Source organism: Thermobia domestica, chromosome 7 (genome assembly GCF_964235325.1).
Source record: "Thermobia domestica chromosome 7, izTheDome1.hap1.1, whole genome shotgun sequence".
Lineage (NCBI taxonomy): Eukaryota > Metazoa > Arthropoda > Insecta > Zygentoma > Lepismatidae > Thermobia > Thermobia domestica.
In genome coordinates, this window is record NC_137460.1 from 682,749 (window position 1) to 698,992 (window position 16,244).

Below are 16,244 nucleotides of genomic sequence, written 5' to 3' on the forward strand. Positions count from 1 at the left end.
GACCAAAAATGGCATAATTGTAGGGAGAGAGATCTGTTTGGAGAGAGAGAGGGCTGTTTGGAGGGTGACTGAGAACCTCCCGTTTGAATTTTTGCACGACTGCCGTGACTGTTGGCCATATGAGGTCGGGCATTATCATGAAGAAAAATGACCCTCCGGGTGAGCTTGCCTGGTCGTTTCGATTTGATCGCGTGGCAAGGTTAGTCAATGTTTGCGCGTAACGCTTGGCATTCACTGTTGTCCCGTGCTGCAGGAAGTCTATCAGAAGGGGACCTTCTTGGTCAAAGAAGAATGTCAGCATAACCTTTCCTACATTTGGATGCTTCCACTGGAGACTTTGTCGTTTCGATTCTGGTTCGAAGTCTTGACATCAAGATTCATCTCCAGCCACCACTCGTGCCAGGAACTCATTCCCTTCCCTGGCATAGCGCTGCATATGATCAAGACAGTGGGCCGTTCGACATGCTTCCTGTTGTGGTTGAAGACTGTGGGGCACTCATTGGGCGAACACTTGGCGCCAGTTCAGTCTTTCCTTCATGATGGTGTGCACACTTCCGACGCTCAAGTTGACCTCGGCGGCTACGGCTTTCACTGTAACTCTGCGGTCCTGGGTAACGAGTGCATCAATCAGCTGGACGATATTATGGGTAATGCGTTATGGTGTTCCAGACCGTGCATCATCAGCTAACGACACCCGTCCTTCCCTATAGAGTTTGTGCCACTCCTTGACCCTTGCAATGGACATGCAGCGTTCCCTGTACACTTGTGACATTCTTCGATGAATGGCTGTTTCCCCTACTCCTTCCGCCTCTTTGTTATTCCTTTGACGTCTCCATTTCACTGTTGCACAGCTCACGACACGACTGACCGCGCTGGACGATTGGCATTTGCTTCTGCTGGCTTTATGAATCACGTGGCGTGCACACGTGACCCTTTAGCGGCTGGTTGTGAACTTCCGCGCTCTTGTCGGAACGGTTACACACGCAACAATATTACCATTCTATCACCGGTGTGCACATTACAGCCTTCGGCTCGTTTCTTTTTGAACGCTCCTTATATATCAAGAATGCAAATCCCAGAAATGTTGAATTTGTAACTCTTGATCAGTACCATATAATACTACATTCATTGGAATGAATTTCCATGTTTGTGTTGAACGGGATTTATAAACAGTTGAAAATTTTTCCATTCATAAACCAGTTTCCCCCAAAAATCCCCAATGTTTTTCTTTCTTTAGGGGAGGAGAAGATACTTCCAAAAACATACATCAGAACTCGAATTGAAATTATAACCTTAAAGTGATTATACGGCTTTCTTCAGTCGTGTTTATTAGTACATGCTCAGTTTCAGAATTGGTTTAAAATGTGTATTTATCAAGAGATCGTCACCAGAACAGAGAAAACCCATTGCACACGGTGTTTGTCACTACAAAACCCACTTTACGGGAGCTGAGATCGAACGAGGAACCCACGCCAGAGGTGAGTCGCCCCGGCTTCACAAGGAAGCTCCATAGTTTCATGGTACATTAGAACATGAATGCTTAAATGATACTGTAAGTAGGATGGACAGAAATAAGTTCGTTTCGTCCTGGTGTTATTATCCAACAACCGGGTTATGCTGGAAGGGGTCACATAATCTTTTTGAGTAATGAATGGGGAATTTAGTCTGAATATAATACGAATAATATACGGGAGTGAAACGTGATAACCCAAAAATGTGTGTTCATCAAGATTTTACAAACACTTACACTTTTACGAACATTTTTCGTTTTTTGGTTTAAACCAGTTGGTTTTTTTGAAAAAACCAGCTGGTTTAAACCACCTTGATTTAAACCAGCCAACCCTGATCTCGAGTCAGGAATTCTTTTAAGGAAAAGAAATAAAATGGTTTCTAACTTTGTCCTGAATTTCAGTTAAAATCAATAACATCTGACTATAAAGGTAACCTCCTGCCTGAATTGGTACAGACTATGCCGTGTATGATACAAAGAATTAGTTGGCCATGATAACGTGAGGGTGGAACGGCTGTACAACTCCTGGAAACTCCTGGTGTACTCGTCTTTACGGATAACCATCAACTGGGTCGTAACATGACGTTGGATGTCAGAGAACCTCTGTCCTTTCAGGACTAATTTCAGTTTGGGAAACAAACAAACAAAAAAGTCGGGGAAGACAAGTCTAGGGATAGGATGGATGATTGAATGACTCTATTGGCTAGGAACTGTTGCACTAGAAAGATAGTGTGTGGCCGAGAGTTCAGTTGTCTTGCTTGTCGTACTGGGGCGTACCCGCTTGATCTGCTGCAGCAGACGTTTCAGTATTTCCACGTACGTAGCGGCATTTAACGTGATGCCCTCTGAGAAGAATTCTTTATGGATGAGATACTCAGAGTTGAAGAACATTAGGAGCATTGTCTTGATGCAGGATCTTTCATTTCACACCTTATCGCCTTCGGGGTCGTACATCGGGCACCAGATCTCGTCGTCCATGACGATGGTTTTCAGGAAATTTGGTCTCTGTCCGCCGCGTCGATGAGGTGCCCACAGACATCAAGCCGAACTTGCATTTGTTCCAGCTCAAAGTGTGAGACACAAGTCGCGAGCAAAGCTTGCGTTTACCCGAATCCTGTGTCATTATGAGGTGGATCGTCTCACGACCAAATCTCACTTTCAACTGTCACACGACGATCTTGGGTTAAAAGTTCCTTCACTTTCTGTACATTGTCTAGGGTGCGTGCAGTTGCAGGCCGGCCAATGCAGGGGGTGGGAGTGCCTTCCATGTTTCTCGCCCTTCTCGGAAGCGTTTGAAACAGAACAGAAGCTCCATTTTGGTATTTATTTTTGGTTTCAACCCCGCGCACTACATCTTCACTCTACTAATTGAAACGTCTATTTATCCATAAATACATTACAAAAGAAAAGGCAATTAAACATGAATGTTAGTAATACATAAAGATTGAAAAAGTACACGACTGGACTGGGACTCGATTCCCAGTTCGCTCCCAGAACAGTCATACACTGTCTCACGCATGTGGTCTGAGTGAAAGAACACCGATTTCAAAAGTGAGAGAGTGTATGACTGTTCTGGGAGCGGATCGAGTAGTGTAGTGTGTAACGTATTGACATGGTAATTCTAAGATCCCGCGTTTGAATTCCGGTCCAGTCATGTACTTTTCATATTATTGAATTTGCACCTACAGAGGATTTGGTGTGTAAAAATAAGTTTAAATCGGTTATTGCCTCCTTTCATTAATATAATGAAATGTTAGGGTTCATATTTCTTGTATATTAATGCATGTTAATAATGATAATAATAACACACACATACACATACACCGAACTTTTAAAATAGCGCAACAATGGCCGCAGATTTCGGGTGTTATGTAGCGGCATATGTTGGTAAAAAAATCCCCTTTAATTGGATTCCGATCTGTGCTGTAATTATCGAGCAAGTACTAATTCAGAGACGTTGCCCATGAGCTCAATTACTGAAAATGAATCTGTACCACGTGATCACACAGTGAACAAGGGAATCTGAGAATTCTAAGCCGAAGGATACTGTGCTTAGGAAGAGATCTGAACTGTGGGGGAAATCAGTCAAGGATGTTGCATCATGATAACGCTTCATCTCACACATCGCTTCTTTTTACAAATGATCTGACAAAATATCGCACTTCCGTTATACCGCACGCACTCTATTTTCCGGACTTGGTCGTGCCAGACTTTTTTCTATTTCCCGAGCCTAAAGCCATCTTGAAAGGACGTCGTTTCCAGTGCGTAGAGGAAATTCGTGAAACTCAGAGGAAAGTGCTGAACACACACACATATACACACTCACACACACACACACACACATTATTATTATTATTATTATTATTATTATTATTATAATTAATAATAATAATAATAAAAATCCAGCAGGCGTTCCGAACTTGGAAGAAACGATGGCAACGGTATATCACAGTGAGAGGGGAGACTTTGAAAGGGATAGTCAGGTTCCTACTCGTCCTGCAAATCCTGGAAAAACTGGAAATGTCCTTGAATTGATTTTGTCCTGGAAACATCTTGGAAATGTCCTTGAAAATACATTTCTGTCCTTGAAATTTACAGAAATATTGAATTTCGGATTTTTCGTAATTATAATGAAGATTTTAATTGATTGCCATTTTTGTTTGCTATTGCTGTTTTTGTGCTGAATAATAATTTGTCATGATCCTACATATGTGAGTGGTTGGTAGGCTTTCTTTCTCTAAACTGGTTGGTTGGCTGAGAGAATTTCTCTCTTTTTGTTTCATTCACTACTCTGTCAACCAATTCTTGGATGGTCTCTTCAATAGCACTATTCTCCAGAAACTGTACTTTGTACCAGTATCAATCCTCCATAATCAGCCTATGTTTGCAACAATACTTACTTTTCGGTAAAATTTCATAGCTATTTGTGACAAGCTTATATCTAGGTGAAATTATGGATGGTTCGGAAGAATTTAAAGATTTGTTGTTAATCATAAAAAAACTTCTGGTTTTTGTCTGATGGGCATGGCTGCTGTCGAACGAGGTTACAGTGTAAGTAAAGAGCTGCTTGGAGAAATCATTGGTCGGTTTGAAATTGGTGTATGATTCCATTTCCCATAAAGACCTTACTTCAATTAACATCAAGAAAGAAATGCTGCATCATGCCTTCCATGCAAAGCAGAACTATATGGCAGAGCTGGAGAAAATAAGGACTGTTGATACAAAGTCAAGTGCAAAGTAAGAGGCAAGAGATTAGGTAAGGGGAAAACCGGTTTTATAAAAACAGGAAACCGGTTTCTAGAAAACCCGAAAAACCGACATTTCGGTTTTCTCTAAAACCGGTTCGGTTTTCACCGAAACTGGTTTCGGTGAAAACTTTTGGAAGGCACATAAATCTATTTCTGTGGAAACAGATTCGGTTTCCGAAGAACAACGAAACACTATTCTGGTCAGAAATAGAATGTATTTTGGAAAACTCGGATTCGGTTAAAAAACCAAACCGGTTTTAGAGAAAACCGATAACCAGTCTTGAAAACCGAAACCGGTTTTTTGAAAATTTCCAAAAACTGGTTTCGTTTTTTCTAACTTGCTTTTTTCTTTTCTCTAATTTGCTTTTTTCCCAACAATACTTACTTTTTTAATTATGTGTGTCACACTGTCACGCAATGAAGATGCTATGTACGGAAAAGAAATTTCTGTTGTTTATAAATTTGTTTGATGCACAGTTCAAATGTCATGTAGAAAGAATGAAAAACATGTGCTGGATGTGGGTGGATCGGGTGGCTATAAGGGAGGCCACAAAAAACTAGCACATTACACTGCACTTTGTGTATTTACTGTACTTGCTATTAATACTGTACTTGCATTAATATTCACTGAATAAGTTACTATACTTTTTATTTCATTATTGTGAGTTTTGATCCCACAGTTGCAATCTTGTTGTACTTTGCTGTGTTGAAGTCCTTTTTTTGGGGGGGGGGGGGGCGGAGGGAGAGAGTTGGAACCCTGGATAGTAGTTGAAAGTTTGTGTAATGAGCAGTAAAGCGTAAACAGCAGAAGTTCGATTTTTTTTTTTTTATATATATATATATAACACAAACCGCATAATAAAGTAAATTACGATATTTACCTATACATGTAGAGCAATTTCTCCTCTTCTATGTTTCGGTATGCTATTCGGGTGACATCGCTGTCAGACCAAATAAGACCGAAGAACTGCAAACTGTAACTGTGATCATATTCGTAATATTTTCCCGAAAGTTATGTATCCAAATTCTGTGTTATGGTATTTCGTATGTTCACTAACAAGTCCTTTATCCTATTTCATAATATATGTTTATAAAATAGAGAAATGTTTAAATACATATAGTATTATAGATTTTCTGACGATATCTCATTTATCTATAGGACTGAAAGAGACGTGGAAACTTTATTAGGGGAATTTTAAAAAAATCCATAAAAACATAAAGTCTACCACGAAATTGGAGAGTATATTCAATTCTTTAGATACTATAATTAGGAGATTAAAAATTAAATTTCACACAAATATTTATAGAAAATAAAGTTCTTCCAATTTTTGCATTAGTAAAGAATGAGTCTATTCATTCAGGTTTAAAGCTAATGTGTGGATAAACTTTTTTCCTCCCAGTATGTAATTAATCTCTCAAGATGAAAAAACACTCATTTAAAATAAAGCAACTGTATAGAAATGAAAACCACGGTTTGAAAAAAAAAAAATCGTAAAAGTTGGATAGCTATAACAATATTGCCTTTTAAAGAATATAAAAAGAACTCACGAAGAGTGAAAAAGTGGGCCAGAACTCAAACCCGGGATCTTCGGCATACCGTACCAATAGGTTAACCACTACGCTATCCATTCCGTTTCTTAGAACAGTCATACACTCTCGAAGTCGCTGCTCTCTCCACTCAGACCATCTGACTTGTACCACAGACTCCTGCTATACTTGGACAATCAATATACAATATTGAGAACATCTAATTTCATATATATTTCATACAAGCCACGTAATCTGAGGGGAGAGAGCAACGACTACGTGGTTTTTCTGAGAAGCGGGCTGGGTGGCATGATGGTTAACGCATCAGCACAGAAGGACGGAGAATCCGGGTTCGAGTTGCGGTCCAGTCATTCACTTTTTCACTCTGTGTTTTATTGAATTCGCACCTCTTTCACTAATATATATAAAGTAAATAAACTTGTAGTGCAACAGGTTTTAGGGAGCCATAATCTATCAGCTAACTTGTGACACTCATGCCTTTGAGGTGATGTGTGGTCAGCACATAGACTCTTCTGGCTTCTAGACCACAGTTCGCTAATCTTTCAAACAGCTCCCCAATTGTCTTCACAACACGAAAATTCCAACGAAAAGTCACTTTTCTTTCCTCTTATGGGCCCCTGCACTGTTTTGCGAGTATAAAACATTACTCCATCGAGAACCAAATCCTCTGAAGTAATTTGTCATGTGACATTTGCGTGACAAAGAGGAAGAATTAAAAATAAAATAAGAAAATGATCTCGCTGTGTCAGCTTTATCAAAACATATAACGGGAACAAACATTCCGTGAACAAGTTGAAAATACTCCACAATACATAATCGCAACTCGAAACATACAGGTAGGGATTTTTTTTTTTTTTTTTTTTTTTTTTTTTTTAACTGGGAATCCAAATTTAAACTAGCAAATGGCATATTGGACAATTAATGGGGAAATGGTGTTTCACAATTAAGAATGTAATGGGTTTTAAAATCGTCCTCGTACTTCTTTTAGAGATTTCGTATAGCAAACTTAGGAAATAGGAACACTGTAACAGTATGGCTGCCGGCAATGGAATTCTGTAAATTGTTTCTAATTATTTTTTTTTTTTAATATATTTCTCTTTATTTGTGCTGAATTTTATAGACAGAGTATAAGATAGGATAAAGAACTTGTGAATGTATATAAAGAAGACTCCAAGACAGGATTTGGATACATAACTTGGGGAACATATCAGGAATGTGATCACCATTACCGGCAGTTCTTCGAATTATTTGCTCTGACGATGGTATCAGCCGAGGAGAATTCCGAAATATAAAAGAGGAGTAATTACTACTCATTTATCAATAAATATATACTTTACTTCATGATATTTAAACATGGAGTCGTTAAAGGAAAAGGCATTGAATGCATTAAATATAGATACATGTTTCAAGACATGACTGTTCATCAACAGAGTGAAAAATGGAAAAGAAAGAGAAAGAAATCTGATGATAGAAATTAGTAGTATGTAACTGTCATCAATTCTGTTTGTTTTAAATTACATTTATTCCTTTTGAATGATGCTCCTTTGCATGAATAAAAATAATAATTTAAATAAAAGTAAAATCTGACCAAAATAAACACTTTTAACAAATGTGTGGTCACATTTTGTTATTTTATTTATTTTATTAAGTTATTTTCAATCATTTTCTGTATTTCAATCAAAGTTCATCGGTGATTATTTTCGCTTACTTCACTTACATTGTTCCCTGTTTTATTTGCTCAAATTTGTGTGTATTTTTACCTGTTCAAAGCATGACGTAGTCTGTTTATTATACCTAGTCTTACCATAAATATTGCCTGAATTTTTGAGGATGGCTGTACTTCAGTTCTTACAAGCGAGCGAAGTCAAAAACGGTATCGTGAAGCGTGAGTCATTACTGGATGAGCTGAAGAAGTGTAAAGGTGTCAGTTGTAAGTGTTCAAGATGAAATGGGTTGAATATGAAAATCGTGTGGCTCTAATAGCATTGAACAAGGTAGGCAAATCACCAGGGATTTTCTAAACCCTCCAGAAGCTGAAAATTAGGAAAAATATTTGTTTGCCACACTATCCAGCGCTTTGTTGAGACTGGAACTGTGAAAGATCGCCCGCGGCAAGTAAAACCACGCACAGAGCGAACACCGGAACCTGTGAAAGCAATGGCGTCGCGTGTGCGACGAAATCCAGTTAGGAAACATTTACTTACGGCTCGTGAATTAAATACATAGGAAATGTACAGATGGTGATCAGAAAAATGGAAACACCTGAACGAAATTGCAACTTACCAGATTAATATGGTGTCGGGCCACCTTTCGCCTTCAGAACAGCCTTGATGCAACATGGGATGGAGGCATAGAGGTCGTGAATGGTAGCAAGTGGAATTTTACACCATTCCTCATGCAGGGCATCGGCCAGTTCTGTGAGAGAGGATGGAGGTGGAAATCGTCGCCGGAGTCGTGTTTCCAAGACGGACCACAGATGTTCAATTATGTTGAGATCTGGGGATTGGGTGGGCCAGGGGAGGTGTTGAAGTTCATCCCGATGTTCCTCAAACCACGCTGCAACAACGCCAGCTGTGTGAATGGGTGCATTATCATCCTGGAATATGGCGTCATTGTCCGGGAGCAACATCCGGACCATAGGATGCAAGTGGTATCCTAAAATTGCGACATAATCGTTGGCAGTGATTCGTCCGCTAAGTGTGACCACAGGACCCAATGAAAACCATGATATGGCGGCCCACAGCATCACCGAGCCGCCGCCATGTTTCACAGTTGGGCGGAGACACTGCAGATCATAAGCTTCTTTGGGCGTTCTCCACACATAAACACGGCCCGTGGTTGGGAATAGGGTGAAGGATGACTCATCCGACCATATCACATGTTTCCAGTCCTCAACGGTCCAAGTTGCATGGTGGCGGCACCATTTGCGGCGTGCGAAAGCGTTATGGTCCCTGATGAGCAACACGACCCCGTAAGTTCATGTCATGTAATTGGCGGCGGACTGTGATTGTCAAAGTAGGGTGGGGGAGGTGCTGATTGAGTTCCTCCGTCACTTGCTCCGCAGTGGCACGACGGTTCTGCGTGACAATGCGCTTTAATACCCGGCGTGACCTGTCACTCATGATTTTCTTCCGTCCACTGTTCCGCTTCCCCGATGTGGTTTTCCCGTGTGTTGTGTAGGCCGTCATCACCTTCGACACTGTCCCACGCGACACACCTAACACAGTAGCCACTGCCGTCACACTCACTCCACATAACCGCGCACCAATAATTTGCCCTCTTTGAAAATCTGATAGGTCTCCCATTTTACACTACCTCCGTCTGCTGCAGCCACTGGACACTGCTGTTCCACTGCGCCTGACGTAGTATGGAGACTGACCTAACACACCACTACCAGCGGTCCGGCGCTGCGGGCGCCACGACACCACTGCCAACCCATACATCTGACGTGTTGCCAACTACAGGTGTTTCCATTTTTCTGATCATCATTTGTATATGTCTCACACGTTAAGCAGTGACTTGGAACTCCATGTTTACGAACAAAGCAAAGGAAATTTCCTGACAAATGAACTAAAGCGCCAGAGGGTTTTAAAAGCAAAGCGCTTACTTAGGCGTTACGCAGCAAATGGGCACAGTTGAATCCTTTTCAGTGTTGATGAGAGTTTCAATGCTCAAAATGACAGGATATATCACATCCTCTAGAGAAGCTGGTGAAAAGGCTCCAGGGATCCAGAGGGCTGGGGATCCTGCCTTAGTCATGGTGTGATAGGGTGTGAGCTACGAGGGCACAACGGAGCTTCATTTCTGTGAAAAGGGCAGTGAGTCAAAACGTCAGCCAAAGTATACCAGGAGACAGTGCTTGAGAGACTAGTCAAGAATGTCACCAACACCCTCTTTCATGGACTGAACTGGAATTTCCAGTAGGACTCAGCCCCAGCACGCGAGGCATGGCTGGGGACATACAGTACTGGCACAATTATTATGGATTTTTGAAAAAAAAAAACAAAAAAAAAAACATCATTTTTCTACAAAAACGACATTTAAGCAAACAAATAATAATGCAAATCAATTTTATTCACAAATAGTGAGTACGTCAATAGTAAACAACTATTTTAATATTTAGTTTGTCCACCCTTTGCATTAACAAGTGCTTTAACACGTCTGGACATTCCAGTGATCAACTTTCTGCACAATTCCCAGATTCTACCTGAAATGAACCCATACTTTGATAAGACGTTGTATGAGTTCTGTTTTTGTCGTTATGGGAACTTCATGTATTTCATCTTTCAATACAGACCATAAACTCTCAATCGGATTCATATCCGGGGAATTTCCAGGTCATGAGAGCACTTATACACCATTTTCTTCAAACCAGATCTTCACTGACCTTGCCGTGTGACACGGGGCAGAGTCCTGTTAAAAAATCCGAGGTCTATCCGCAAACCTGTCTCTTGTTTGAGGTAGCAAACGTCTTTGTAGTACTTCTTTGTACTTATACTGGTCCATGGTGCCATCAACAATGTCCAAACGACTTGTTCCATGCACAGAAATGACCTGAGGGAATTTTACAGTTTTCTTTAAACATTCCGGTGTAAATTGCTCACCTGATCGCCTTCTTACACTGCACGCGGTCGTCAAGCACTGCAATGGTAGACTCGTCAGAGAACACAACTTGCAACAATACAGAACAAAAATAAGGCCTTGAACAGCTGAAGAAAGTGATGGAAACAATTGAGTAACCAGTAGACTTAATGACGTGATAGTCTGCAAGGCTTAAAATTGGAAGTAAAGTTTAATATTTTGCATAATTTTAATCATTTGTTATTAACGTTTTTACATGAATATTTTAAACTCTTACCTTCTCCCATTGCTCAGATGTCCAGTCAACGTGAGCCTCTTCCCAGGCCTTACGAGCCTGTTTCAACTTGTCAGTAAGGCGAGGCTTTTTTTCTTTTGGGACGATATGCTTTTAGTCCACCTTCCAATAGTCTCTTATTTACTGTTCTGCGAGCAATGGTAATGCCCTCTGCTGCAAGTTGGTTGGAAATCATTCTGCAAGATGCTCTTCTGTTGTTAGTTGCCATTTTAATTATTTTTCTGTCCATTCTCGGTGTTGTTTTTGTAGGTCTACCACATTTTTCAACCCTGCTTGATGTCAAACTGTGGCCATATTCCAATTTCTTCTTGATATTACTGACGGTTTGAGTTGAAACTTTAAGTTTCTTCGCTATTTCTTTCTATTATAAGATATTTCTTTCAATAAAACACTAATCTGTCCAACCTTGGGAGGATTCAAATCACGAACTTTGCCCATGTCTGCTCAATTGCATAAACACATTAGAAAACTTGAAAAAAATAGTTGGCATTAAACTTAAATGCACAAATACACAGAACTAAAGTGATCACATGCAAATGACAGGCAGACAATGCAATAAACACGCAAATGCCAGACTTTTACTGAGCTCTGTCCAGACAATGCAGTGATTGTGTCAGGGTTGTCAGACGTTTCCTCTCTGTATTGCCAGACACTCCCATATAAGACTGTAAAACCCACCTAAAATAACTAATAAATATTTGTTTGGTACTGGTGTGGTAAAGTAAATAAAGTATTAGTTAATAAAATTGTTTGCAAGACATTTTTGCACAAAAGTTTTGTTTTTATTAAAATCCATAATAATTGTGGCAGTACTGTATATTTCGGACTTCATTTCCACTTCAGATTGGCCTTCTGCAAGTCCGGACCTAAATCTTTTTGACTTCAAATTGTGGTCCAAGGGAGACATCCCAATATTGAAAGTTTAAAGCGATCTCTTTGGAAGCCAGATGCAGATTTTCCAATTGATGTGTTGCGTAATGCGATTGATGAGTGGCCACAAAGACTAAAGGACTGTATGCATGCTAGTAGCGGCCATTTTGAATAATTATTTGTGATTTTGGTTCATAATGCATCCATGTAACTCACGTTATTAGAATATTAAAATATCTCTATCCATTTTGTGTCAATGTACAATATTTATGGTAGGGCTAGGTATATAATTCTTCTGTAGATATTTTATACATTAACGTACCGAGGAAGTATGCAGAATAGATTAATTACGTTAGTTTGTAAGAACAAAAATATGTAATAAGTATATGCAACGATAATAATGCTAGAGTGTTAATGCTTCAATGTTATAGTGTCCAAGTTTGAGGAAGTTTTGAGTAAACGAAATGTAAAAGTTTTACCGTTCAGTAGTAATAATTTATGTGAATTTGTGTTTATTTTTAGGCGTTAAACGATATACAACAGATGAGTTGTCAGTTTGATGAAGAAGAGCATAATTATTGTAAAAAAGACACTGTATTAGCTTTATCTCTTGCCATTGGAAGTGAAGTCATTATAGAGAATATAGTGGAAGAAGCGCAAATAAACCAGTTGGTAAATGAAGACGCATTAAGTAAGTTGTGTTATGCTTCTACGTGTACACGTACCGTATTTTACGGACTATAGGACGGACCTTAATTTTTAACCTTTTTTTAAAAAAGAAATACCGTAACATTTTTACCATTTTTATTATTAGATTGTAATGACGCCTCCTAGGCTAGACAGTGTTCTGGGCACTGACAAGAATGAATAGACGAGCAACTCCCTATATGCGCTATTGAAATTAGTTTATATTGTCTGCATGACGAAAGAGCCAATCAACGTTTGGTGGGGAACCATGTTTCCTCGTAAGTAGGTAGGCGTTGCCATCGGTTTTCCGAGCGTGGCGTCATGGGTTGTCGACTAACAGATCGACTGGTTAGTTCCTCGTCGCATGTTAGAGGCGCTGCGGTTCGCCTTGTTTAAGGTTTAGTCTGTATATTCTAGTCTGTGGTTCTGTGTTGGCGATGGCTGGGCGGGAGGGACACAGTGTTAGCAAGCTTGTAAATCCCCACAACTCATGTTCGTCGCGTCTGTGTACTGATGCTGCCAGTTGAATAGAATGTTGCCAGATAGAAATAGGTTTCCCGCGGCATCGAGTATATAGCCATTTTTAAGACTGGCGGGAATTTTAAATCTAGACATTTTTATATTAATTTCGAATATAAGGCGGACCTGAATTGTGGAGGCAGTTTTTGGAAGAAAAGAAGTACGTCTTACAGTCCGTAAAATACGGTGTATATATAATTTTCTTTTAGGTATATTTTCGATTTGCTTTTATTTTATTTAATAAATCAGTAAAAATAAGCAATCTTTAGACAATATGCTACCACGCTCAATAATCGTACTTACTTCTACTTGTGATTCCTGAAAATACTTTGTACTTCTTCAGGGTGTCTAGCAGTCGGGAAAGTCGGGAATTTGTCTTAAATTTAAAAAATGGTCGGGAATTCGGGGATTTGTCTGGAATTTGCGAAAAAAAGTCGGGAAAAATGGAATTAAATTCCACATGTTGGAAATGATGCTGACGCTTGTCGGAGCGACTCCGATAAACCTCGCGTTCCCAAATGCATCGCGATGTAGTACGTTTACATCGTATTTTTTTAAAAGTGTTCCTAAATACATCGCGATCCATCTCAACCGTTTTTCTATTTTCTACGTAGAAGCGGTCACGTGGTACGCGTTGCATCTCGTACACCGTGGATTTTCTGCGATTTATGTGAGGCGCGCGGTTTGTCTCCTGTTGTGGTGCTGGGAGAAGAAGAGTGGTGAGCGAGTGGTTGACAACAGTGTTTGCTAACAGCAGAAAGGTTTTTGCGTTTCAAGAGTAACGGGTGGTTAATTGGGCGTTGCATCGTACTATGCGTATATAATATTTAGTATAAATTAAATGTTGGATTGTTTTTCACGTACAGGTAAGTCTACCTGGGCAATGATTTCGTAAGTAATTCAACACTTTGTCACGGCAAACCACATGCCATTTCTTACTTTGCCATGAATCACAGGCATGTCAATTTTGAGTATTCAACATTCCTGCCGTCATGAAAAAGTTTATTTTACCAACTATTACAACAACAACAAAAAGACCTAAGCAAAGTTTTCCTAACCTAAAGACAATAATATGTTTGAAATGTTCTGTTCAAAATAAATGTTTACTTTATTGTGTACCCCATTTTTTAAAATTTAGAAACAAGTTATTAGAATGTAGTAACTTGAACTAATACACAAAGTTGGGCAAGATTTTACTTTCTGCAGAACAGTAAGTGTAACGTTAAGAATTCTAGTATATTTTAAATCTGACCTAATTAATTTTAAATAATCTAACGTAGGCCAACCACGTGGAAATTTGGACAAAAAAAAAAAAAAAAAAAAAAAAAATAGCAAGATTTGGTTGAAACGTTTGGTAAACAGTTTGAAGTAAGTTTAATTTAGGTTAGGTTAGGTTAACGTTTATTTACATAATCGTCGATTAGGCCACGAACTAGCTCAGCACCGAACACATTCGTGTAGTTTTGCCATGATTTATCTTTTGTGTTTTCAGTCTGACGCACATCATGCCGTCAACGAATTTTCAAGAAAGGTGGAAATATGAATTTCCCTGGGTAAAAGAAGGGAAGACGAAGTTAACTGCAGAATGTGTGTGATGTCATACCACATTTTCGTTTGGCACCATGGGACGTACAGCTCTTACCAGTCATTCAAAGAGCAAGAAGCATCAAAGCCTTGTAGCGACTCGACAGAAGACTTTCGCAATGACATATCATTTCGCAACAAAACCTAAAGAAATTTCAGATGTTCCTGCGTCTTCATTAAATGTAGATCAACCTGGCACCAGCACTGGTGCTGTTCCATGCTCATCCAGCGAAACATGCTCTCCCACTCGTAGGTCTACTTCGACCCTGGACAAATATAAACTAAAAGATAGAGTCACACAGGCGGAGATTTTGTGATGTATAAACGAGGTGATGAATCACAACTCTTTACGCAGTGCTGAAAGTAGTGTTCTTCTTTTCACTAGGATGTTTCCAGACACTGCAATTGCTAGCGAGATGAAATTGCACAAGGATAAAATGTCATATAGCATCGTGTATGGATTGTGTCCATACTTTCAACGTTAACTTAAATTCGTATTACAAGAGTGCGAACATTATGTCATTGGATTTGATGAAAGTTTAAATAGTGTTGCGCAAAGAACTCAAATGGATGTAAGTGTACGCTTCTGGGACGATAACACGAACAGAGTCAGAACACGGTATTTGAATTCTGTTTTTATGGATCATAGTACAGCTACAGATCTACTACAAGGTTTGCAAAATGTATTGCAATCGCTTGATCCATTTAAGCTTTTGCAAGTTTCATTGGATGGGCCAAATGTAAATTGGGCGCTTTTACGGCTAATGAAAGAGGAACGTTGGGCCTCCCTTGGTACAGACGTTCCACAGCTCCTTGAACTTGGCTCGTGTGGTCTTCACGCTGTTCACGGTGGTTTTAAGACTGGCATACAAAAAACTGGATGGGATTTGATTTCTTCTCTTAAAGCCTTGTATAACTTGTACGAAATGGTACCAGCAAGGCGTGCCCAGCATTCTGAAATAACAGGTTCGTCATTGTTTCCACTTCCATTTTGCCATATTCGTTGCGTAGAAGATGCAAAGGTAGCCAAGCAAAGCCAAGAAATATTACCGCATGTGAGAAAGTATGTTGAAACGGTTAAGGGAACAGACAAAGAACCCAACTGTAACAGTTTCAGAATAGTAGCTAGAAATTTGAACGACAAGTTGCTCTATGCAAAATTAGCGTTTTTTCAATCTCTTGCTGAGGACTGAGAGCCTTTCCTGACTGAATATCAGTCAGACTCTCCTATAACTCCATTTTTGCATGGTAGCCTTACTCAGTTATTGAAAGTATTGTCTCACTTCGTTAAAAAAGAAATAATGGACAGGAAAAGTATCAATGCTATTGATGTTATGGAGAAAAGTGAAAACTTATATATTAATTTAATTCGTATCAAGGAAATTGACCTTGGGTATGCAAC

At 39.5% G+C, this 16,244-nt stretch overlaps 1 protein-coding gene across 1 annotated transcript in view; it reads left to right on the top strand.

The window, feature by feature from the left end:
* LOC145689826 (uncharacterized) overlaps nucleotides 1-16,244 on the top strand; it is a 34,235-nt gene that overhangs the window by 9,417 nt on the left and 8,574 nt on the right. The window contains exon 2 of the mRNA XM_081764040.1: nucleotides 12,575-12,743. Coding sequence (XP_081620166.1) covers nucleotides 12,575-12,743 — 169 coding nt within the window. The remainder of the gene's footprint in view (nucleotides 1-12,574; nucleotides 12,744-16,244) is intronic.